Source organism: Peromyscus eremicus, chromosome 5 (assembly GCF_949786415.1).
Source record: "Peromyscus eremicus chromosome 5, PerEre_H2_v1, whole genome shotgun sequence".
Lineage (NCBI taxonomy): Eukaryota > Metazoa > Chordata > Mammalia > Rodentia > Cricetidae > Peromyscus > Peromyscus eremicus.
In genome coordinates this window covers 135,548,132-135,573,367 of record NC_081420.1, presented here as the reverse complement: position 1 = coordinate 135,573,367, position 25,236 = coordinate 135,548,132, and the positions used below count along the sequence as shown (strand labels likewise).

The 25,236-nt window shown below is 45.6% G+C and overlaps 1 protein-coding gene across 1 annotated transcript in view; it reads right to left on the bottom strand.

Moving 5' to 3' along the window:
• Nucleotides 1–2,158: 2,158 nt before the first annotated feature.
• Nup93 (nucleoporin 93) overlaps nucleotides 2,159–25,236 on the bottom strand; it is a 105,332-nt gene continuing 82,254 nt past the window's right edge. Inside the window, exons 6-22 of the mRNA XM_059264569.1 lie at nucleotides 22,502–22,576; nucleotides 20,160–20,249; nucleotides 17,963–18,102; nucleotides 14,353–14,485; nucleotides 12,933–13,090; nucleotides 11,244–11,409; nucleotides 10,754–10,847; nucleotides 9,276–9,467; nucleotides 8,575–8,701; nucleotides 8,383–8,455; nucleotides 8,069–8,113; nucleotides 6,706–6,822; nucleotides 5,787–5,905; nucleotides 5,067–5,184; nucleotides 4,630–4,713; nucleotides 2,878–3,006; nucleotides 2,159–2,431 (exon numbers count right to left, since the gene is read on the bottom strand). Coding sequence (XP_059120552.1) covers nucleotides 2,321–2,431; nucleotides 2,878–3,006; nucleotides 4,630–4,713; nucleotides 5,067–5,184; nucleotides 5,787–5,905; nucleotides 6,706–6,822; nucleotides 8,069–8,113; nucleotides 8,383–8,455; nucleotides 8,575–8,701; nucleotides 9,276–9,467; nucleotides 10,754–10,847; nucleotides 11,244–11,409; nucleotides 12,933–13,090; nucleotides 14,353–14,485; nucleotides 17,963–18,102; nucleotides 20,160–20,249; nucleotides 22,502–22,576 — 1,971 coding nt within the window. The 3' untranslated portion in view covers nucleotides 2,159–2,320. The remainder of the gene's footprint in view (nucleotides 2,432–2,877; nucleotides 3,007–4,629; nucleotides 4,714–5,066; nucleotides 5,185–5,786; nucleotides 5,906–6,705; nucleotides 6,823–8,068; nucleotides 8,114–8,382; nucleotides 8,456–8,574; nucleotides 8,702–9,275; nucleotides 9,468–10,753; nucleotides 10,848–11,243; nucleotides 11,410–12,932; nucleotides 13,091–14,352; nucleotides 14,486–17,962; nucleotides 18,103–20,159; nucleotides 20,250–22,501; nucleotides 22,577–25,236) is intronic.

Here is a 25,236-nt window from a genome sequence, read left to right as displayed (position 1 = left end):
ACTGCAGCAACCACAAGCTCCTTCGGGCTCTGGTCTGAGTTTACATGGGGCAGGAGGGGGTCTGCCTTCTGCCTCCAGCATTGACAGACACTTCCAGCCCTCCAATGGACCCCCGCCCCCAGCTCAGAAGCCACAAAACCAGAAGATGTGCTCAAAGAGGGACCCCCAAATCCACTTCATTGTTCCCCTGAGTTACCTAACTTTACTCAGGAGGAGAGAGAGGAGGAGGAAACAAAGGAAAAGAAGAGGTAAAATCAAATCCCCAGGCTCCACAAAGGTGCTGAGCAGTCAGCACCTCCCTGTGAGGTTCCCCAGGAGTCAACTATGAGATAGGGAGACAGCCTCTTACGCTGGCTGTCTCAAAGTGCCCTGCGTTTGTTCAAGACAAGAGCCTCCAGAAGCCATTTTCTTCTCATTTCTCTGGGTAAACAATGATGTCACAGACAATCACCAGGAAGGATTTACTTCTCTGAACAAATGAGTGGAAGAATGGCTTAGGCTTATAATCTGTTACACAGTCATGAAGTCATTAGACATGTCTGACTTCCGGCACCAGCTGGGCACATGGGAACCTGTTGATGCCATGCCTTGCAAACCCAGGTTGTTCTCAGCTCCACACTTTCTGTGACTCACATGCAGTCACAGAACCAGTCTACAGAACAAGTACTGGAATTTGCTTGTGGGGGACTTGACACCAACTCCTAACCTGCCGGCCACTAACTACACCACGTTCGCCCTTAGCTGCTGCTTTTCTTCCATGTTGCCTTTAGGTCTCCTGTGGTTTCTGCAGGGCATGTGTGCAGTTCTCCTAGATGCAGACAGAACTGCATAACACAAGGACAAACTCAGTTAACTCTGACAAGCAGCAGAGGCCACAGCCAACCCGTTTTCTCGAATTATGGAAAAGGAGTCAATTCAAGAAATGAAGACAGTTGTGCACTATCAAATCTGGAGTGCTCTCATCCCCGCACTGTGAAAACACATGTCAGTTTCGGTGCCCATGAGCAAGACACACCTTCTTAGCTAAGCCTCCTACAGGCTTGCCTTCTCAGACTTTAAAGGGAAGGTCAGTTTTGGGTCCCACCTACAGGATGAGACCAGGGAAGGAATACTACAACCTGGAGGCCTCACGTTATACCCTTTATGGATCGTGAAATCCGTGTCCATTACAGATCCATCAGCTTTTTCCCAGAGGGAAAGACGTAGGAGTGACTATCCTGTGTAAGAGATTTTTCCCGAGCAGCAAAAACCTTTTTGGCGAGCCCGTGGCAAAGTATTCCTCAAGAGTGTTCCAACAGTCTGAAGAGCAGACCTTGCCCAGCTGGCTCACTCAGGAGCAAATGCTCATGTTGATCTTTCTAGTTCAGTCCAGGGCTATGGGTGTGGCGAGAGAAGCAGTCAGTAACAAATGACAACCACTGCTTGGGGACCAAATACCCAGAACGCAGATGCCAAAGGTTTCTATTGTCAGACATGCAGAATGAGCCCATGAGCTTGCCTTCATCAGTGAAGGGGATCATCCAAGTAGAACTGACTGCCAAAGCAGAGAAGCTTCAAAAAGTTCTTTGAGAGGGGAGTGACTTCATCCATAAGCTCTTAACAGAGCAGAGAAGGAGTGGAGGGCTCACCCCATCTCCACCTTGAGCTGGGCACTTACACCTTTTCAATTCCAGCAGTCCCAAGCCCATGCTTTGACCCCACTGGGAAGTGCTGAAGAGCAGACCCATCAGCTGGAATCATGGCTGAGGAAGAGGGGTGGTTTGGGGCTACATGACCTCAAAGGCTACTCAAGAGGACAGCAGCACTTGGTATTCCACACACAGACCTTCCATGATCCAAGGCTGAGGCTGGCTTCCCATGCAACTAGACTTGTGAAAATGCACTGTGACTGCTTATATGGGCCATAGTGTCTGAGTGAATGGGACTCCAAAGGCTTGGATTCCTTGCTCATAATGGATAATTTTTTTTAATCATTTAAAGTCATATTAGCCAAATTACAGAAACCTATGTTGCCTCTCCTTCTCTGGCCCCAAAACTATTGACATTTCCCGAATACACACACACACACACACACACACACACACACACACACACACACACACACCAAAACAAAACAAGGAAACCCAAAATTTTAAAGGAAAAAAAAGAAAAAAAAATGTTTAAAAGAAATACAAATCAAATTTATTGGTACTGACAAAAATACATAATACAAAAAACAAAACACAACACAACAGAAAAAAAACTGGGAAGCCCACCCCACCTGGCCCATGTGACTAATATACTGATAGTGTGCAGCCCCAGACCCCATCAAACACAGCCCTTAATTCATGAGGACCTCCATCTGCACCAGCCTGGCATTAGTGTCCCCAGATGTCCGGTAGGGTATCATTCCAGCAAAGGTAATCAGAGCTCTGGCTTGACTTCGGAGTTGCTGAGAGAAAAGGAGATCAAGACAAGAAAACTGGTTAACTGTCAATCAGAGCTCTGGACTGAGAACCATCACAGGCTCCTGTGTGCTGTACACTCGGGGTCAGGAACGTCTTAGCTTCCACTGTCCCCCAATTCCAGAGTGTCAGAATTCTCGACTGAGCAAAGGCTGCTTGCTCTGCCAGAGAGCCACCTTACCCCAACACACCATAAGGAACCAATCACAAATTAGCATTTTCTTTGATTTCCACCCCATCCCTACCCCTATTTGAGAACAGCAGTAATCCCACCATTTGAGTTCTCCCAGGAGCTTCCTGTATAAGATTTATACTAGCCCTAGGTTCCAAGGGAAGCGTGGTTGGGATCATGTGGTCTTAGAGGGCTGGGCAAAGGATTGCAAACCAGCAAGGTGATTCTCAGCAATGTTTCTCAGGAGTACTGGGATCTTACAGAGTCACGGTCTTCGATGACTCGCTGAGGCCTGGATGCTGAAGATGGACTTGTTCCCTTGAGCCTCTTAAACTGTGTGAACAGGATGTTCATGGTGGCGAGAAGTACTTCTGAGAGGTTGTGCCTGATCTACAGAGAGAAAAACACCTGGAATAAGGGAAAGGGACCCAGTCCCCAGAGGGAGCCGTAAGTGAAGGGGACACGGCCTCTGCCTGTCATGTGACATCCAACAGCTGCCAATGGAGAACTACAGTCACCGGAAGGGAGCTAGTGGCCCTGTGATGTCAAGAGTGGCATCACGTCTTGGAGTTGCCATTCACTGGCCACTGGCTCTGCTCCCTTAGGATACTTTTGGTGGGACAGTATGCCCAAAGCACAGGCACCATCTGTAAGCATGGAGGCTCTGCTGGCCAGCATAACAAGACCAAAAGTGTGAGCACCTAGTATTGGAGGGTAAAGGGACGCACACGGTTCCCCAGTTTCACAACTCCCCTTGCTTCCGGGCTGCCCGCCTGTCTCCAGCGGTCCTTCCTTGGGAAGTCTACAGGGACAGAGCTTAGTGCTTCCTTTAGCCCGTGATACAATGACGTTGTCTCTAGGGCGGGTAAGAAACACCACAGGAGAACAGCTAATAGCAGCGTCCTCCTTAGTGTGAAGTGAAAGACGACAGAGGACAACTGCTGAGCTTATGTGCCATGCCAGTCCCGACAGCTGTGTCCAGAGTACAGTGTCTGTGCTCTAAAGAGAATTCTTACATTCCTGAGTGTACATGGAATGACCAGGGGAGGACCATGTTATAGCCCCACCAGGGTAAACAGAGTCTTGTGGTGCATGGACTGGATGCCAAGAGTTTTACGGCTCTCTCAGTGGTTCCTGTGTAGCCCAACAGAGCACTTGAGCTAGGTGGTGACAGTGACCCTAGGGCTTCTGGGGTGATAACAGCTCATGGTCACTGCACTTGCTTCCTTAGAAAAAATTATTTATTTGTATTTACATGTGTGTGAGTACGCATGTCCATGTGTGCATGTTGAAACCAGAGGTTAAATTAGGTGTCTTTCTCTGTGGCTCTTTACCTTATTTTTGGAGGAAGTGTCTCTCACAGAACCTGGAGCCCAGGCTTTTGGTTAGCAACCTCACTCCCACCTCCAGTGCTGGCACTACAGACACACACTGCCATGCCAACCTTTACATACTCCACTGTTAGGTAGGTACCGGCCATCCGAACTCAGGTCCTCACTTGCATGTCAAACACTTGTCCACTGAGCCGCCTCCCCAGCTCCAGCTCTCTGTTTAATGTACCCAGTACTCTGAGAGTTCTAGCTATGGTAGCCGTCTGGATTGGATTTTCCTAGGACAAGTCCAATTTCAGCTCTCCTGCTGTTCTGTGAGTTCATACCATGTGTTCTTGGAGAAACAAGGTTCTGGTTGACCTGTGAGTCTGGTTGAATTCTCTCATTGTCTACATATGCAAGATGATACTTTAATACTTAAGCATGTCCACAGGGTGCATGATGTATATGCCATGACTTATACCCCACTTCCCCAAGGTCTGCCTCAGTATATAAAGTGGAGAGCAACTGAGGGAGACACCCATCATCATCTGTGGGACCCCCCACACCCACACATGTGCCCATACACATGGAACATATAAAAACACACATCACACGCACATACATACAATGAAAAAAAACTAAGCTTTCAGTTTTGGAAGGGAAGGAAACCGAATTCTGTAATGAGCAGACAAAGACTCACTTCGTCACTGAAGTTTCTGAAGGCAGCCACCCTTTCTTCCACACTTTCCTGGTTTAGAGGGACCAACTTCAAGCGGTCAATGATCTGTTTAAAAAAAACATCACCAGCCCCATATGACACAGCATCACAGTCACAGCATCCCCCAAAAGGTAATAGTCAGCTTGTGCAAAATTGGCTTTTAAGCAGAAAATGCACTCTCATGTACATAAAAGCTTTGACCCTAACTTACTAACTTGATTTTTGTTGTCATTTCCAGACCCAATTCTAAAATTCAGAGACCTCGACTCCTTTCAGAAGCCTGTTTCTAGATTAAAGGGGAGGGAAAAAAGAAGAGCTTGTGGGGGAGCGAGGGCAGAGAAATCTTTAAATTCCTAGGATCTTCACTTAACAGGCAGGTTGATAATAACCTGCACTTCAAACACCCTGCAGAAACTTACATCAAAGGCTCTGTCAATGTGGCCACTGTGATACTCGTCAAAAAAGGTTATCAAGTCCAAGAGGAGATAGAATGTAGAGTCCACAAACTTATTTGCACTTATTCCCTGAGCCCTGTACCTGAAAGACAAAAGAGAAGGCCACTGAGGTAAGCAATGGTGGCGTGTGGATTTCACAGAATCCTACTCTCGGGACAGCATTTCAAATGCATCAACCTCCCGAGTTCTCTGGATGATGGGCTCTAGGGAGAAAAAACAGTGTTCACTTCTGACGTTGTAAAGGGCTGACTAGTGTAGATGTGGCCATACTCTACCTACACACACACTGAGTGAAGCGCTTCTCTAGTGTCCAGCATCAACTCTGCAGCCAAGTCTTTAGGAAGGAGAAGAGGATTCCGTGTGTTAAAACCCTGAAGGCCAATGCTAGGGATTACTGCCTAAGTGGGGAGGCCTCACTTGCCAAAGGGTTTTGTGTGTTGCTGCAGGAAAGTATCACAAACCCACTCTCCTCTGGAATTAGCTGGTTCTAGTCTGAGAACCCAGTGACTTTCCTGGGGAGGAAGGAGGGTTCTAGAAGAATGCCCACAAACCCCTGAGAATCCTCCAACATCATGACAGGATGTTAAGGAAGAAGGTGAATCAGAATCACCTCTGGGAAGCTGAACACACAGTAGGGCGGCAGTGACCTGTGGTCAGGCCCCACTGAGCTGGCCCTGGCCTTACCGCTCGGCAATGGAGAGGGCCATGTTCTTCAGTCTTTCCTTGTTGGACTGTGGGGCACTGATCTGTGGGACCACAGGGCTCAGCAGCTTGTTCATCAGCTCCAGCACCTTGTCAGCATTCTGTTTACATTTTTAAGATTAAGGAAACAATCAACAAAAGGACAAACTAAATAAGCAAAATTAAAACAGCAACTTTCTGGGGTGATGAACAGCTGCTCTACATCCTGAGACTGGACACAGCCAAGGACAGTCCATCCAGTGAATGCTTACCACCTGCACATTTTCCTATGTCCTAATTATACCTCAATCATAACGTTTTTAAATTTAGGAAACCTTTCTTTACTTAAAAAAGATTTATTTATTTTTATGTGTGTGTGTGTTTTGCCTGTATGTATATATGTGCACCATGTACAAGCCTGGTGCCTGCAGAGGCCAGAAAGGGCATCAAATCCTCGGCAACTGGAGTTACGGATGGTTGTGAGCCACCATGTGGATTCTAGGAACCAAGCTACACTCTCAAGAAGAGCAACCAGTGCTTTTAATCAGGGAGCCATCTCTCCAGCCCCAGGAAACCTTCCTTTTTAGGTCACTTAAATCATCAGCAGTCACCACATACTCTCAGGTAGATGCATTTAACCAGGCTCTTGGACTACACACTGTTGGCTAATGTAGAAGGCTACCACAGGAAACTACAGTAGCTTTGACAGTAGGAGAGCCTTTCATTACGTTGTTCTCTTTGGTCAGAGATACCTTTTGGGCAGTAAGAATTCTATAAAATGGGAATTTCATCCTGACAGAGAAAGTGCTCCAGCAGGGACGGTGATAAACAAAGACAATGTTGAAAAGTTTGAGCATCTATGCTAAAAGGCCGCAGCGCTATCGAGCATGGAGAAGGGAAGAGGCATGAGAAGGGCACTTACCTTGGCAAGGTCATAAAGCTTGGCTGCTTCTTCAAACAGTCCTTTACTTTCTGCCACGGAAGCAACTTTGTTGATAATAGGCTTTGTGTCGCTGGTAAACTTATCAATGACTCCAGGCTGACAAGACAAGTTATCAAGGGGAGGAAGAGACTCAACACCCAGCAGCAACTGCGACACAGAAGCACTTGAACTGAAATAAATGCTTGCCCTATTCAACTCAGGCGCTCTTGACGACATAAACCCCGCACCAAAACCATGGAAAGAAAGACGGGCACATTTAATGGAAGCACTGTGGAGTTGGCTGTGGCACATTTGTGGTTTCTGAGAGACTTTCTCAAAGGACTGAGAGTAGGTAAAACTATTAGTGATTCTGAATTTGCTGGCAATCAGGAAGTTATAAGAAAATACTTTGAAGACTTTCGATTTGCTTTCTAAGACAGATGCTGAACAAGTACACAGGAAGTGGTGGTGAGTACTTTGAAAAGAAGTCTCTGTCACCATTCAACAGCAGGCACGTGATCAGGAGAGTCTGAGGCCCTAGGACCCACAGGGGATGGGATATAGACTGTGTGACACTTGTGTTTATCTATTCTAATGCCCTATCAGGGCTGGACCAAGTTGGGGTGATCTGCCCCTGAACCAATAAAATATATATGCTCAGAATCCACCTGTGTGGTATTGAAGAAAATAATTAGCCTGTCTTATTTCTGCTTTTTCACTTGGGAACCAGAAGATAACGGTTCTGACTTTGATGGTGACTGTCATAACTGAAGGAGAAACCGCACACAAAGCACTTGGCACAATGCCCACGAAGATGGGCTACCATCATCAGTACCATCAGGGCCCTCGTCTGGGCTGATAGGCCAAACCATGCAGTTTTACAAAGAAAAGTGAGTACCTGTGGGGCACACGGGGAATGCCAGGGTCAGGACTGGGTTCTGACAATGGCTTCTGCCCTCCTGTTACAGTGACCCATGGCAGGGCAAGTCCCAGGGGAACCTCTTAGGCTCCTGGGAGACGGCCTTTTCAGGGCTGGCCTCTTGAGAGAGGTGGCCTGCATTTCTAACCTTCCTATCTGGAGAGAGTAGGTACAGCAATCAACTTACTTTTCTTTGTGTTTTCTGAGTCAAAAATGGCAAAAATTTAGACACTTAGCTTTAAAAAATGGCAGGCATGCTTTGAACATATGAAAAACCTATCTAATCACAAATTTATAACTTTAAAGAAAAGAAAAATGTGTGTAAAACCAAGGCCATCAGTTGGGCCTATAAGTTCCTCTTTCTTGTGTTAAAATTTCTGTATCCAGATGTGAATCGTACAGTGTAACTGTGTCTTCTGACAGTCAGGGATACATTTAACCTACCTTTCTACTTCCGTCATTCTCTAGTTTCCCAAGGATCATATCAAACTGTGGAGGAAAAGGGTTATTTAGTTTACTAGTCAAGGAAATAAAGATAACACACAATTCCTTAGGGAAACAGATGGGAGAAAGGGGGCACAGGAGAAGTCTTACACAAACTAGGAAACAGTGATACTGAGATCACTATTTTCACTGTTAGAAACCAAAACAAGCTCCACCCTACCTCCACCTCTAGGCCATGTACAACCTACTCACACAGAATGTCACACGAGAACACATTGAAAACTCCCACCAGAGCGAGAGGAAAGCTAACCTACCTCTCGACTTTCTATCACAAGCTCGCTCACACAGCGCAGAAACATGTTTTCTCCTTGACTGTCTTTCTCGTCCCTACAAAAGCACAGGAACAGCTTGGGTGTTTGAGGTATGGACTCAAAGAGTCTCTAAGAGGCATTCTCTGAATGGAGAGATAAAAGGTAGCCAAGTGAAAAGGCAAAAGGAAGTTTCACCTGAGGAAGTAAAAGTACTGGAGTGCTTCCCTCGGATCCGTGGACTCAAACTTGCGGGTGTAGAGCATGAGCAGACGCACGAAGTTCAGCCGTCGCATGCAGGGAGGGTCACCAGGCTCATGGCTGACTGCACATGGGAAGAGAAGGGCTCACATTCTCAGAGCTCCTCTGACCCATGAACCCATGGGATTGAATGTACAGGCTAGAAGTATGTGTTTTTGCAGCCCACGCACTCTGTATTTCCCATTGTAATCTCGCCACTGTCCTTCACTTTCCTCTCTACAGACATTAGAGGAAAATATCTCATATGGTGAATGACCAGCATGATGGCCTTTCCAGGAAATGACTATGTACTTGACCATCATGGCTCATGTACTGACCCATTAAGGACCCACTCACTCACATTTGCATGGCTCTCCACCTGCCTCTCCTACGGGTAGGCAGGTAGAGAGGTGGCTAGCTCAGGTTTCCAAAATCTTTAAAGCCAAATCCCTAGTGGGAATGACATTCGTGACTCTTGGTGCCTGGCATGGCCCTTCAACACTCCCAGAACTGCCGAGGGTTACAAACGAGGACTCTAACACTAACATACAAGCTCAAGTATACAATGCTCTAAGGTGACCAAATCCCCAGTGGTTGCCATTCCACAGCCACCAGGACCAATGTGTCCCATCACTGCCAGCTAAGGCCTAAATACTCACGGAGCTGAGCACTCTGCCCCGAGGATTTTAAAAGCAGCTTTAGCTCAAACAGGACCAGGGCCACGTGGACAGCATGGCAGCGCAGCCGTTCCATGCGGAAGAGAAAGGCAATGGCGGCCTCAAACTGTGCAGTCAGGAACAGCACTTGGAAGTAGAGGAAGGGCTGCTGGTTCACCGTGAAGTGGGACTCGCCTGCAGGAGAGGACATGAACCCATTCAGAGGGAAGCTGCCACCCGTGTCTGACCCTGGGGATCTCCTGGCCTTACTGGGTGGGAAGAAATCACCAACATAAAGCAGCTGATGCGACCCTGGACGCAGTAAACTCCATGATACATGACCTGGAACCAGGCAAGGGAGTGCATGCATGCCCCTAATACTTTCAGTCATAGCAGAAGAAAGGAGAGGTCTCTGTGAGTTCAAGACCAGTTTGGACTACAAAGTGAGTTCCAGGACAGCCAGAGAGAGACCCTGACTTACAAAACAAACAAACAAACAAACAAACAAACAAACAAACAAACAAACAAACAGACCCAATTCCTCTACTTTCTCTAGGCCTCACACGGGCAGTGGTGGTGCACACCTTTAATCTCAGCACTTAGGAGGCAGAGGCAGGTGGATCTCTATGAGTTCGAGGCCAGCCTGGTCTACAGAGTGAGTCTACAGTCCGGGAGAGCCATACAAAGAAACCCTGTCTCGAAAAACCAAAAAAGTAAAATAAAATAAAAAGGTTAAAAAACAAGAATCTCTAGGCCTCACTACATGATCAGCAAGCAGTCCTGCTATAAAATCTAAGCTGTCTGCATTAGGGAGGAGAGAAATGGTGACAGTTTGTCTTCAGTATGGACAGACAGACACGGCCGTGAACTCGGGCTCACAGGACTCTGAACGCAGCAGCAGCAGCAGCACTGGCTGTAGTTGCTGACCGTGACCTTCCAGAGCTGCTCACCAACGAGGAGGTCAGAGGACAAGCTATGTTCTCCCCCTGTAACCAGATGTGACCACTAGCAAGATCCAAAGGAGTGACAGCTAAGGCCTCACTCACATCCCTCCCCTGCAAGAGCTGGAGAAAAGTCTATCGTCTACAACCATGGAAGTCACAGATTTCTTTTCTTCATTTTTTCTTTTGGTGGTGCTAGAGATCACTGGATCTGAAGACCTCTGGAATGTCAGGCAGGTACTTCACTACTGAGCTACAGCTCTGGACCCTTCCATTCTTATTCTGAGACAAAAATCTCACCAAGTTGCCCAGGCTGGCCTTGAACTCACTCTGAAGCCTCGGCTAGCCTTGAACTCATGATCTTTCTGCCTCAGTCTCCCAAATATTGTATCCAAGTGATACATATTCTTAATGCATAATAGTCTCTACCTGATTGAAAACAGCTAAAGCCCAGTAGGGGAGCTCATGTGTGAAGGGCTTCCCCACAGGTAAGCCATGTGTCCCACAGGAAAGAAGGGGACTGACTGTGCAGGCTCTTACCATAGTCTTCTAGCAGCTGTTTCTGGAACTGGGAGAGAGTGAGCCTGTCTTGTGGCGAGCTGGTGCCGTCATCATCAAAACACACCTGGTTCAACTAAATCCCCAAAGGAAACACACACATTGGTACAAACTGCATCCTCAGCCATGTGTCCTGCTGTAGCTGTCCAGCAGCCATGTTCCAGCTGTGAGCTGGAGATTGCACGGGACACTGTGGTTCTTGGGGCTGGGTTGTAGCTCCATGGTAGAGAATGCCAAGGCCTATATTCTATCCCTAGCAATACAACAGGGAAGGGAAATGGGGGAAGGGGGGAGGGAAGGAAAGAAGAAAAAGAAAGCTAACCATGTACATTAGTTGGAAATTATACATTAAAAATCAGGGCCTCCAGACACAAAATCCACTGGCCCTGTCCTGATCACCACACAAACGTGATGCACTAAGCAGGTAAAGAGAGTATGGGAAAACTGAGCAGGCAAATGAAGCTGTGCCTACTTTTAACCATAAGTAGTCCTCAGTCTTGTCTGCTACTTCGCTCTGATTGTCGGTGATGTCACATCTGCCAATGATACAGTACACAGCCCGCTTATAGGGGTCTGTGTTGTTCCTGAGGGCTCTGCGGTAGTGAAGCCGGAGCTTGTTTTCAGTAGCTGGAGACAATCTGAAACACACAGAGACACAGCCTCAGCAGAGATCCTCCGAGGCCAAGTGAAAGCAGCCATCTAAGACTTTGGAGGCTCTCCTTCTCCCAGGGCCACAGGTCCTGTCTGCCTCGACCACCACTTTCATCTGACTTGTAACTACTAGCAACATGTCCTTTTGTCCATCCGCTTTTCTCCAGTCCTAAGACCTCCATGGGAAGGTCAGAAACGCTATGGATCAACATTCTACCCCACCCGAGCATCCCTCCAGGAGTGACAGAGTGGGTCCCTCCCTTAACTGTCCTGTTGTAGTATGTGTGTCTGAATGCACATTTGTGTGCAGCAGACTACAGAGGCCAGACAGAAGTCAACTTTCATGCCATTCTTCAGGTGGGCTCTTTTTGATATAGTATTTCTTTGGTCTGGAGCTTACCAATTAGTCTAGGTTGACTGGTCAGAGTCCTAGAAATCCTTAATCCTTCTTTCCTTGCCTCCCCAGTGCTGGGATCAAAGCCTGGGCTATCATGCCTAATAAAGGTTCTGGGGATTAAACTCAAGTCCACATAGCAAGCACTCTCCCTACTGAGATAGCTCTCCAACCCCTTCCTCCAGCTGTCTGAATCCACTGGGCCTCCACATGCCCTCACTCACACAGGCTCACTTCCCAAATAATCTACTTGCACCCAAATCTTTGGCTCAGGATCTCCATTTGAGTTGGGTGCTAACACTCCCTCCATCCCAGTGGTGACCAAACATGGGACCTTGTGCATGCTAGGCAGCAAATGCTCTCCTTCTGAGCAAATCTTCAACCCTAATCCTACTTTAAACTATACGAGATAACCAGATGCTCAGGATTTGAGACAACTTCTAACATTATTACTATTACTATTACTATTATTATTATTATTATTATTATTATTATTATTATTATTATTATTATTATTATTATATTACCACGAGGATTTGCTTTCCACAGGTACCACTGGAGCACCATATTTCTTCCATGCTTGTGCATATGTACAAACTGGGTTTGAACGGGAATGTGTGTCAATCACACAAGCAAAATCCCAAGAAAACTGTGGTTTAGTGGCTCCTGAGTTCAGGACAGTATCTCAAAACCTTGGCAAACACTCACTGCTGATTTCAAAATGATTACATTCTAGCTCTAACCTTTGAGTTACGAAGTGTATGGCATACACCTCCACACAGACTGAACAAAGAAAGAACATCTGTGTTTAACACAAGTGACTATATAACATGAAAAATCTCACTTTATTTCAGTTATTTATTTATTTTGGTTTTTGGAGACAAGAGGGTCACAATGTAGTCTAGTCTGACGTTCGAACTCACAAACTGATGCCTCAAACTCTTGAGTGCTGGGATATAAGTATACGCCAACACCCCTGGCCAAAAAGTTCTAGTTCATAAAGCAACCTTGACTTAGAGTGCATTCTAAGCACAGCCCTCCACTGACAGGCAACTTCCCAAATATGGTCTCCCTGCAGGCAAGGCACAGTAAAGGAAGTCACCCCACTCCCTGTACCTTCTATCCTTGCTGTTCATGTACTCCTGGAACCAGGTTTTAAATTCCCCCAGCTGGTGCTGGGCTCGACTGACGACTTGTGATGCAGCAAGCAGGTCCCCACAGCGCATGCAGTAATAAATTAACGCCCAGACGGGATGGCCTTCCACCTCTCCATCCTAAAAGACAAAAACCAGTCAAACAAACAAAAGCTAACCAACCACTTTCTGATGTGCTGGCACCAGCTAAGGTACTTAATTCCCACCATAACCCCATGAGTTAAGAGCCACTGACAGCATCCTACTCCCTGTGTTTTGCAAACAAACTAATTTGTCCAGAGAAACCTGGAAGAGCAATGTAGTATGGATCTGGAGTTACTTTGAAGTGAACAGAGCTCTTCTGACCCACCACACCCCATGCTTTTTCTCATAGCCAGTAATAATGGGATCACCTTCTTCTTCGACTTTCATAAAACAAGAGCCAAAGATACCACTGACCAATAAGATATTATCATCCACTTGAGCTTATAAAATTAACTGCTCCTGAATTGTCAATCATTGATTCCTTGTCCCTTCAAATATCTGAGTGTCTGGATATCGGACACTGCTAGGTGACTGTCTCTACCCTCCTAAAATGGTGACCACCCATCCTACTTACTACTTGTCCATGTAGCAGGCCTGGGCTTGTCCTCTCTGTGTGTCACCAACTCTTTCAGGAGTGGTCCTCAGAGCTTTTGGCTCTCTCCTCTGTGGCAGGAAGCTTCATACACTTGATATGATATGGTGTCATTTGCCCTCTTCAACTCTTTTAAACTAGGTGCTCCAGGCCTTTCTTTACCAGCTAGTCCAAAGTTTGCTCAGCCCTACTACATGCCTACTACTCCAGATGCTGTGCTTCCTCTGTACGCTTGTCCACACTGCTCTCTCCTCCTAGGACAGTCTTCCAGGGTCCCAGGATAGTGAACCCCTGCTTGTTAATATTAAGTTCGACCTTTTATGAAGCCAGCATCTTTTATATCCCCCAATTTTGGGCACAAAGCTCCAGTTAAGCTTGTATACTCTATAAGACACTGTAAATAATAATCCCCAGCTCCAAGGCAGGCTGAGCAGAGGGACTATCAACCATATCCAATGCCATTCTTTCAGCTGTTTTGCTCTTAACTTCTGACAGATCCCTCACTCTGTCTCTCATACCCACATGTAAGTTCCTAAGAGTCCTTAGGACTCAACTTTTAAAACTCACCTAGGACCTGACACTGCCTCCCTCTCCTGCCTTTCCCCAGGCAAGACTCCTGCATGACTAGTTTTCAAGGGGTCCCTGTGAAACAGCCCCGCCTGCTCATCCCTGGCCTCTTTGACATACAGAACCTCCTTTCAACTGAGAATGCCTGAGAACAACCAACAGCTTCAGAGTATGTCTGACCCTGAGAGGTTACTAGTACCTGAAGTCCTGGTGAGGGAGCTGGCAGTTTAATGTTTAGGAAACTTCGAACCAGTTGGTAAGTCCCAGGCACACCGCCCAGCTGGGCCTGATGCAAATTTCCAAAGACAGTCACAAGGGTGTAATTCTTGTAACTGGAAAGATTTTTAAAGAAAAAATGGTGAAGGTTGACAACACGTATTACACACATCTATGTCCACATTCAGAATACTAGATTGTGAACTCTATAGGCAAGGCCTGGATTCTAAATCTCATACAGAAGAGGAAACAGTACATGCTTAATGAAGCAAATTCCATTCTTAGCACTGTACAGATTTTTACCACAGTTGCCCCAAAGAATTCCTAGGGGATACAACTGAGGGCTTCAAGTACTTTATGGGTGGAGCCTAATGTTCTAATGGATCTGCTTTAACAACAACAGGTTTTTTTTATTTTAAAGAATTTGAAATAAATTTCATGAAAAGTCAAAATAGTCCAGTGACTAGCACTACACCCTTACCTAGATTATCAGTATTGTTATTTGTATGTGTTTCCTATCTCTACGTGTCCTATCTGACACCCAGATGCACATAAGAACATGGTTTTGTTTATTCCCAGAAGCATTTAAAAATGTTATAAAAATCATGGCTACCGCCAGGCAGTGTTGGCACACGCTTTTAATCCCAGCAAAGCCAGGCTGATCTCTGTGAGTTCGAGGCCAGCCTGGTCTACAGAGCAAGAGCCAGGACAGGCACCAAAACTACACAGAGAAACTCTGTCTCGAAAAACCAACCAACCAACCAACCAACCAACCAACCAAACAAACAAACAAAAAACATGGCTACATAACCTACGATCATTTCAGCCACGTACCTCCTAAGAACCAGGCATGAACCTACAGGCCAATTTCAGAGAACAAATTGTGGAATCTGATGCAGTTAGTAAAAATAGTGTCAAAGAATTAGAAGTTGAGCTATGTAAAATTACATACTACTACATAACTGTAAATAAAACTAAACTGAATACTCATGACAACAGAGGGTGGAAGCCACAGTGAGGCAACAGGAGCCTCTGGTGTGACGGATAGGGCCTCTCTTCTTTCCAGCACTTTCCTAAATCCCTGTAAAAAGCATTTATTGTTCTATAATGGAAAAGAAGCATAAGGTTATTAACCAATGCATTCTCCTCACCACTACACGCTACACGTGTTTAAAAGCACAAGATGAGAGAACAGAGTTCCCTGTAGCAGCCAGGACAAAACAGATGCCCACTACCACCTGCTCCAACTTACAATAAGACAACCTATGTGCTGGCAAGATCCTGAATTAAAGAAGCCAAAACTCCTTGAGAACCAAGACAATGTATCCTGCCGAAAGCTTTGGAACCTGGAAGGGACAGACCACGCCTCTATTTTCTCAACATTTTTGGCCTTATAACTAAAAACATATTTGGAACTAGGTCTCCTTTACCATCTGGTAGATTATGTAACTTGAAACATTATGCTATACTGTCAGCAGAAAAGCATCTGCAGAAATACTGTAACACGGAGTACAGTTATTCAAACAGGTGAAAAGGAAGCTTTCAAAAGGTACTGCCAGAGAATGATGCTGCTCCAAAGATGAAACCAGGCTTTGTTAGCTGGACAGGGGCTTCAGAGAGCTCTAAAAGTCCAGCTAGAGAATGGGAAAAGAAAAAAAATTCTTTTCATTAAACTAGGGGCTGGAGAGATGGCTCAGCAGTTAAGAGAACTTGCTGCTCTTACAGAGAACCTGGGTTCGATTCCCAGCACCCACATGGAGGCTTACAAGCATCTGTAAAGTCTAGTTCCAGGAGATCTAGTGTCCTTTTCTGATCTCACTGCACCAGGCACACATGTGGTGCACATATGTACTTGGAAGAAAAACACTCATACACATAAAATAAATATATCTAAAAAAATAAAAAACATTAAAAAAACAAACTAAGTGCAATAAATAATAAAATGGGATACACAAACAGGAATGCAGCTTGGTGGCTGAAGCAACAACAGTTTAAGTTTGTCAGGGAAAGCATTTTTAACATTTATTTTTATTTTTTTAATTCCTTAAGATTTTTATATGGCATAAGAAAATCTAGCTCAGTTTGCCAACTAAAATGAATGTTACTATATTAGATTCTTTATGGTTGACGATCAATACAACCAAACCTCCATCTCAAAAGTTCAGCCGACAGGGCTGGAAAGACAGCTCATCAGTGGAGAGCACTGACTGCTCTGTCGGAGGACCTGACCCACATGGGGGCTCACAACCAATAATTGTAACTCCAGTCCCAGGGCATCAAACATCCTCTTCTGGCCCCATGGACACCGCACCTATGTGGTACACAGACATGCATGCAGGCAAAACAAGCATACAGATAAAAATATAAACTAAAGTGGAAAAAAAAGTTTAGCCAAAGTCTGAAGAATTACTTTATAAAACCTTCACACACACATAGACTAGAGAAATTAAAAAACAAAAAGCAAAAGTTTTTCAGGTTCCAGATTTCTTGTAACAAAGGAATGGTGGCAGCCGGGCGGTGGTGGCGCACGCCTTTAATCCCAGCACTCGGGAGGCAGAGCCAGGTGGATCTCTGTGAGTTCGAGGCCAGCCTGGACTACCAAGTGAGTTCCAGGAAAGGCGCAAAACTATACAGAGAAACCCTGTCTCGAAAAACCAAAACAAAAAAAAAAAAACAAAAAAACAAAGGAATGGTGGCTAGTGAACACAGATCAGAGGGTGCTCATTTCATGTAGCTAAGGTGTAATTAGCACAGAATTTGAAATGAAACCAGTCCCTACAGCATCAAGTCTGAATCCCCTCAAGGGACTTCCTAACCAAGTGTTATTTTGTTGACACAGCTCTTCTTGAGCCAGCAGGCTGATGCCCAGTGCTCTGTCTCTAAAATAGAGTCTGCTGCACAGTCCTGACCATTCCTGCTGGGATTCCACACAGAGTTCCACAAAGACGGATGAATGGCACAGGTCTAATAATGAATCGGACGATAGGGTATAAGGATAAAGCCACAACCCCTCAGTAGCCATGTCCAGACACAAAGCATTGGCCTCAGCAGCTACGCAGAGCCCTGACTCAGGGATTCACTGGGTAGGGCCAGGAGGGTAAAGTTACAGGGGCCTTCCTAACGTTTAAAGTCATCATATTGCAAGGTGAGTTAGAATGCTGTAAGAAAACAAAGGAACCTGGGGAGTGAGTGATGAACCATATTAGGAAAACAGGATTATGAGCCAAGTCATTCTGATCTAATCAACATGTCTCTACATTAAATGATGAAAAGCAGAGCTGCCCTTTACTACCATTTCTATGTACAATTTTATCAGCTGCAGAAACAGTCCTGGTAGATAAGTGTTCTGACAACAGAATTACCTCAGCTCCAGTCAGTTTAAAGTACTCCAGTTACAGCACACTCAGCCCCAGAACTACATAAGACTCGAGAAACAGATGACTTTAGGGAAAGTAAAAGCCAACCTCACCACACACATACACACACACACACACACACACACACACACACACACACACACACACACACAGAGACAGAGAGAGACAGAGAGAGAGAGACAGAGAGAGTGCGAGAGAGCGCCACAGCTGCCTTACCTCTGCTCGAGGTATCCCAAGGCCTGCCTGACAAACTCCATGCGCACTTCTATACTGCTTCGGCTCTTCAGGGCGTCAGTTGCTGGTGCCAACACCACATCTGTCATTTGTTTTACCATGGCCCACATGTCAGAAATGCTCTGCATGTAAACGAGATTGCATATAACAAAGCGGTAAGGATGGAGAAGTTATGTGGCTATGACTGCAATGGAGGAAGAATGAGGAGGACTGAGGTTTTTGTCTGAGACACCCCTGGCTCAAACTCAGTATGGAAGACGGGCCTCTGCCTTGCCAACCACCAGAGCTCTGACCACTGATGAGCACCCCTTCCCTGCTTGGAGTTGGCTTTCAAACCAATTACCATGCCAGGCCTGACAGAACCACCTCCATCATTAGGAACATGAAAGTAACAAGAGCTGAATCTCAGTGGGTCATCCCTTAATAGTGCCTGAGTGCATTTCTAATCACCCAGAGCTCTAGGAGCTTAAACACAAGTTCTTACAAGGTTATTTAAGTTCCTTAAGGCTTAAAATAAAGAGTTTAACCTAAATAATAAAGGTTTTGTCTTCCCAGGGGTTCTCTGGGCTACCTCTGTAGCCCATTTAATGAGTAAATGCCATAACCTCCCATTTCCCTCCCACTCACTCCCTCAAAAGTGTCTCCAGAAAAGAGGCTTTTCTCTGCGTTGCCCTACCCAGTGGGCCTCCTCTCCCCAGGCTGTGAATTTCTCCTTCAAAATGTGTTTCCGACCCTCTAAAGATAGAACCAGAGAAATGCAACACAGTAGAGAAGGTTGGTTCTCACGGTACGCCTCAGTGAAAGCTCTAAAACACCAGGCAGATACCATTAGTGAATTCTCACTTTTGTCTTTAAATCTGTTTGCATTGTACTTCACTTCTGGAAAAAAGCAGTTTTTGAGAAACAAATCAGTGTATGGGTGCTTCTGCTTCCGGAACAGCCCTCCCTTCCTTTGGCCTCTCCCAGCACCTTCTGACACATCCCCCTCCATCACTGCTGCTCCTCCCTAAAGGAGACAGCTGGCCAGGGATTAAGAGTGTGCGCATATAGCCGGGCGGTGGTGGCACACGCCTTTAATCCCAGCACTCGGGAGGCAGAGCCAGGCAGATCTCTGTGAGTTCGAGGCTAGCCTGGTCTATAGTGAGTTCTAGGACAGGCACCAAAACTACACAGAGAAACCCTGTCTCGAAAAACCAAAAAAAAAAAAAAAAAGAGTGTGGGCATAGGACCCGGTCCCACTGCTTGGGTGCCTCCCAAACAGATCAAGGCAATCAACTGTCTCACCCATTCAGAGGGCCTGATCCAATTGATGGCCCCTCAGCCATTGGTTCATAGTTCATGTGTTTCCATTTGTCCCTGTGCTTGATCCAACCTTGATCTCAACAATTCTTGCTCATATAAACCCTCTTCATTCTCGCTAATTGGAATCCCAGAGCTCCACCCAGGGCCTAGCCATGGATCTCGGCATCCAGATCCCTCAGTAGTTGGATGGGGTTTCTAGCACGACAATTATGGTGTTTGGCCATCCCATCACCAGAGTAGGTCAGTTCGGGCTGTCTCCAGGTCCTGTGCTCATTGCATGAGTTGGCTGTTTGAAACCTGGGGCCTATGCAGGGTCGCTTGGCTCGGCCTGGAAGGAGGGGACTGGACCTGCCTGGACTGAGTCTACCAGGTTGATCTCAGTCTGTGGGGGAGGCTTTGCCCTGGAGGAGGTGGGAATGGGGGGGTGGGCTGGTGGGAAGGTGAGGGGGGCCGGAGGAGGGAGAATAAGGGAATCCGTGGCTGATATGTAGAACTGAATTGTACTGCAAAATAAAAATAAATAAATAAAAAAAAAAGAGTGTGGGCATAATAAAAACTGGGAGAAGGGAGTCCAAAAGAAAATGATGAGTTAAGTTCAAGGAGGTAGCACAAACTATGCGGCTCTTCTTGAAGAGCCACTGATACCTGAGGAGAGGAAATGGGTAGGGACCCAACAGAGCTCAAGACCTCTTTCCACTAACAAATCCCAGACCGGTCTTTTGAAGATGGATTTTAAAAAGTCACCATGAAAACAACCACTCCAAATGTATATGAAACACTGGAAAAAAGAACGTTGTCTTATAAAATAGTCTTTCTTCGTATATATACTGCAGCCAAGTCAGTAAGCTGCTGATCCCATGTGAACACTGGGCTCTACCTTGTCGTCCAGCTCTGCAACAGATGAACAAAGGTCCACTAGGTTGGGCTGCAGGTGTCCACTCACAATCTTCTCATTGTAGATATAAATCTGAAATAAAGGGAACAAGTAAACAGATGATCTATTTCACTTCCTTGTAAGATCTGAAGTCATTCTGAAGCCAGCAAGTGGCCAACAGAGGCTGATGCCAACCTTCCCTTCCTTGAAGTGCCTAATCATCCATAAGGCACATCTCCAGCTGTGGCTAGCACATTAACACTAATCACTACCCCAGCCTTGCAAATACTGTAAAACAAGGGGCCAAGGTAGTCCACGGAGAGACGCTAGAACCAAAAATGAAGATGGGGCTACAGAACCATGGCCTGGCTCTGGCTGCTGCTTCCTAAGAACCATGTCAAAGTCTGTGAAGTCCAGGTCGGAGGACTGATGCTCCTGGGCCAGTTCATGGACTGGGTAGGTCTGTTAGAACAGTATCTGCTACACATCTGGAACATTTACTTCTAGAAAGCATCTCTGGAGCCCAGACAGATCACTCAGCGTCTGCCTGACAACCTGAGTTAAATCCCTGAGACTTACATGATAGGAGAGCTGATTCCCTCTGGTTGTCCTTTGACCACAGGCCCACAACAAACTAACAAACAAATAAATAAGTGTAGTAAGAATCTCTGTTCTTCAGGTAAAATCTCTCTCAAAACAAAACAAACAAACAAAAAAACCCCACAACTATGGCTTGATGTGATGTTTATTAAGATATAAGAAAATTCCTTTTACTTTGGATTTGGTCTATAATGGTTACAAACAGGCTTTCTTTTACATTTTGAAGTCCTTGCTTTACTGAGGACTGAATTAATGACCAATCATGGACCCATGGAACCTTAGCTTCTACTTTAAATAGAGGAAGCTGATGCCATACAGCTTCCGGGGCTGTTACAAAGATTTGCCGGGTACTTAGATTTACGCAGTCACTGAATGAGCATGTTCTAGGAACCAAGGATGTACTCAACATTATAGCACATAAACATTCACTTTCTGTGGGAGAGAGCTGTGTAGACAGACAGCTGGCATTGCGGGATCCTAGGTGCTGCCGGAGTCAAGTTCTAGAGTTTAGTTTTTCAGATGAAGAAGCTACACTGTTTCTTCATTCATTTGTTGGGTCTGAAATGGTGGTGGCCACAGCAACCAAGGAACCAGCCAAGAGAACTTAAAGGACACAGGTGTGGAATGAGTGTAAGGAAGAGGGAGAGTGAGCTAAAGACCAGAGAAGAGAACGAAGTCCAGCGGTGAAACACGGAGTTGAAAGGAAGGTGAAGTCATCTCTGGAGGACAGAGGGGGACTTCAGCCACCTGGAGTTTGAAGTAGCAATGTAAGAAGAGAGAGACTTTAACCTCAAATCTGCTCCCGACTTGGAGTATATTCTCTGCTTTTACTCTCACTTAAAATGAATCCACATTTACACAAAAGAAACATTAGGATATTTCTCTCAACTAATGTTAATAAGATTCCTGGTGACACACGATTCAGTAAACGTAGAATTCCACTCATTAATTAACTGGTAGCTGAAGAGGGAGAGTCCTCTATTAAAGAGCCCAGTGTCTAATAGTCCCTCCTCCGTGTGTGTAGCTGCCATCTGTTTCTGTCCCCAACCCTCAACTCCAGGGTGGCAGGAGGGAAGGGAGTGGGGAATGTATCAGTGTGTCCTCTCAGGGTCACAGCTAAGAGATGCAGGGCACGACATCTTGGGACTTTGTGGTGGAAAGTGACAATCCTTTGAAAAACAGGCTTGACTTGCATTGTTTTATTCCGAGTCAACTGCAAGTAAGTCCTGCACAGAGCTCCACATGGACCATCTTGTTCCACGCTTACTGATGCCAGCTCATGATCAGCATCCAAGAGCACGACCCCCAACACACCAGGAGCATCCTCACCTCCATCTGCAATGCTACACAACGTCAGCACACTGTGCTTATCAAGGCAGAAAGTGTTTTGAAAATCCCACTCAACAAGGGTAAAAGAATCTGACCATACCATTAGCCAGCCAAGTAATTCAGTTAATACAGAACTCCATTTGCCATGCATTATAGTTATTCAAGGAAGCTATTGCCAACAAAGCAAAATGAAACACCTGGTCAGTAGAGAGTAGATTTAAATTTCCCTGCATTATCTGAGTCATTTGATTACCCTATTTAACCAAATGGAGAACAGGGGCATTCATGGTAAAATATTAACTAATCCCGTGAGCTTTCAGGTTTGACTTTCATGTGAAGTCACTATTCCCTCCGACTCCCCTGAGGATCACAGCATTCTTTCTCCAGGATTAAATCTTCCTAAAATGTATACTCACCTGCCGGGCATAGGCCATCTCAATGCTATCCAGAGAGCTTCGACCAGGAGGACCCACATCACTGATATAACTTGGCTATAGGGAAAGAAACACCCAGGACTGGTTAAGATCAGTACTCAATCACCTAAGGCATAAAAATCACACACTCACACACACACACACACACACACACACACACACACCCTAATGTCTGTAACCTGTTAAGTGGGGGACTTGTCTGCAGAAACAGAAAGGAAAGGCAAACAGCAGCAAGGCTCTGCTACAAGGACACGGGTTCAGCTAGCCTTTATCAGCCTTAGGAAATATTTTCCAGTACTAAAACCTAATTTTAAAAATTAAGCACTTAAAGAGTAGTTGATTGCCGCCTCTGAATTTCCATTTAAATGACTTTTGCCTAATGCTCTTGTTTTCAAAAGTGCTTTTCCTTCAGTTGCCCTTGGCCAAGCCACTACTTCACCACATATAAAGTCAATTATCCATCAACAGGGTGTGTGCACTGTGATTCCCGACTAAAAGTGGCTGGCAAACACTCAACTGGAATTCCACAGGCAGGGCTGCCTAAGCACATAGATGCTGAGATGCTGCATGGGAGAATGTTCCTTACACCTCCTAGCTCCAACCAGGTCTCCCTGCACTGGAAAAAAATGTAGTCCACACACTAAGCCACACTGGGTATAACAGAACAGAACGAGATATAGGAGCGGGTAACAGGGGCAGGGAACCAGAGACCAGAAAGGCAAGGCAGCCAGACTAACAGGGCCAGAGAAGAAGGGCTCACCAGGAGCCCGGAGGGACGTGGGCAGACAGTAGTGCACTGTCCCCCACCTTACACACAAAGACTGGGTGGGAATGGGCTTCTCAGAGTAGAGAGCATTTAGAAAACAGACATGCTAGGACAGGAAAGAACACAGCAGAAGGGAGCTGCAAATTTTTAGCTCCCATGACTGTGCAAAGTGTATCCAGAGGTGTGTAAAACTCTTTCCCAAGGAGGGTTCACTCTAGGCAGGAGAGAAGGAAATTACTGTAATAACACTCACATAAAATAAGTCCAGGCTGAAAAAAATCCAGTGATACCACACAAGGAGAGATAGATGAACTCCTACACAGAATGTCTTACCTTCATGGAACCAAACTGATTAATTTACAATATTTGGTAATAAAAGTCAGTACTGTTAGGAAAAAACAACAACAACAAAAGCAAACAAAAACCAGGACCAGCACAGCAAAGCTCTAAATGCAACCTGCTGGTGTTAACCTTATGTATAAAACAAGCAGAATACTTAAGCCATTCCTACAAAAGAATTCTATTACAACCGCAAAACAAAACAAAAAAACCCTAACACAGACCTACATGCAACAACACAAAACAACTCTAAAGTGAGCAAACATAAGGCAAAGCCAAATTGTAGAACCTCAAAAACACAACGATAGAGTTCGCAGTTGACAAGAAAACGACACAGCATAAACATGTACTATTCACACACAGAGGTCCCTAACAGGGAACCAGAAGGATGCACTGGACCGACAGGAGTGACGTCTGGACAGGGTGGGAACGGAGCAGTGCACCTGTAGAGGATCTCTCTGTGGTACATCACAGCAGTACAATGAAGGACCTGAACAGGGAGCTCCAAACATCCTTTGCAAAGAGTAGTGAGTGGAGAGCATGTTCTGTGCTCAGAATCCTACTCAAATCCTGACGTGTGAACTAGGCCCATCTCTTAGGAATCTGCCAGGGAGCACAATACACAACTCAGAATCATCTAGTGTGAGGCGGTCAAATTCCAACTATCAGTCTGTATTTTACCAAATCAATGACATCATTCATTTAAGACATGTCATACATGCCACTATATGTTGGAAAGAAAAAAATGCTGTCAAACTACAACCCACCACTGAATAAGACATTGTGATTTCAGAGATGTTAAAATACAGGAAAACTATGACTGACACTTAAAATTCGGTATTAAGTCTCTTATCAAAATTAGCAGCTGTTCAATATTCGCTGAGTTCCACACACGGCAGTGAAGAGCGGAAGCTGTGTCGTGTGTACTGAAGCCTCAGCTCAGCCTCTGCAGCAAGGCTGCTGCCTGCTGAGTCACTTCCAGACAACTCACCTGGGGACCTGCCACTGACCACGGCCAACATGTCCAACCCACCTGAGTTAAATCCATCTTTAAATACTGCTTTTTTAAAATGTGTCTCAGAGAGAGAGAGAGAGAGAGAGAGAGAGAGAGAGAGAGAGAGAGAGAGAGAGACAGAGAGAGACAGAGAGAGACAGAGAGATAGAGAAAGGGGGGGGGAGAACATAGATGCATGCATGCATAGATAGACAGACAGACAGACAGACAGGTTGAATCTCTTCTTCTATCTTTACTGGGTCCTGGGGATCAAATTTGGCCACCAGGCTTACACAGCAAGTGCTTTTACCCACTGAGCTCTCTCACTGGCTCCAAAACACAGTTTTAAATGTCGGCTAAGATACATGTAGGAATTTCCACATTGTTTAACTCCATTTTGTCATGTGAGCCCCAAGACACTGGAGTCCTTCCTCACACTTACCAGATGTACGAACTGGGACACAAGGGTGCTCACAGGGCGAATAGCCGCAAGAGACTTGCATTAAAGCACATTATTTTTACCCAGGCAATACTTGAAAAGTTAACAATCTTTCAATTCCTGCCTTCCTTTAAAAGTTGTATCTCTTTCTTCAATGACATCCTAAGGACATTAATTTT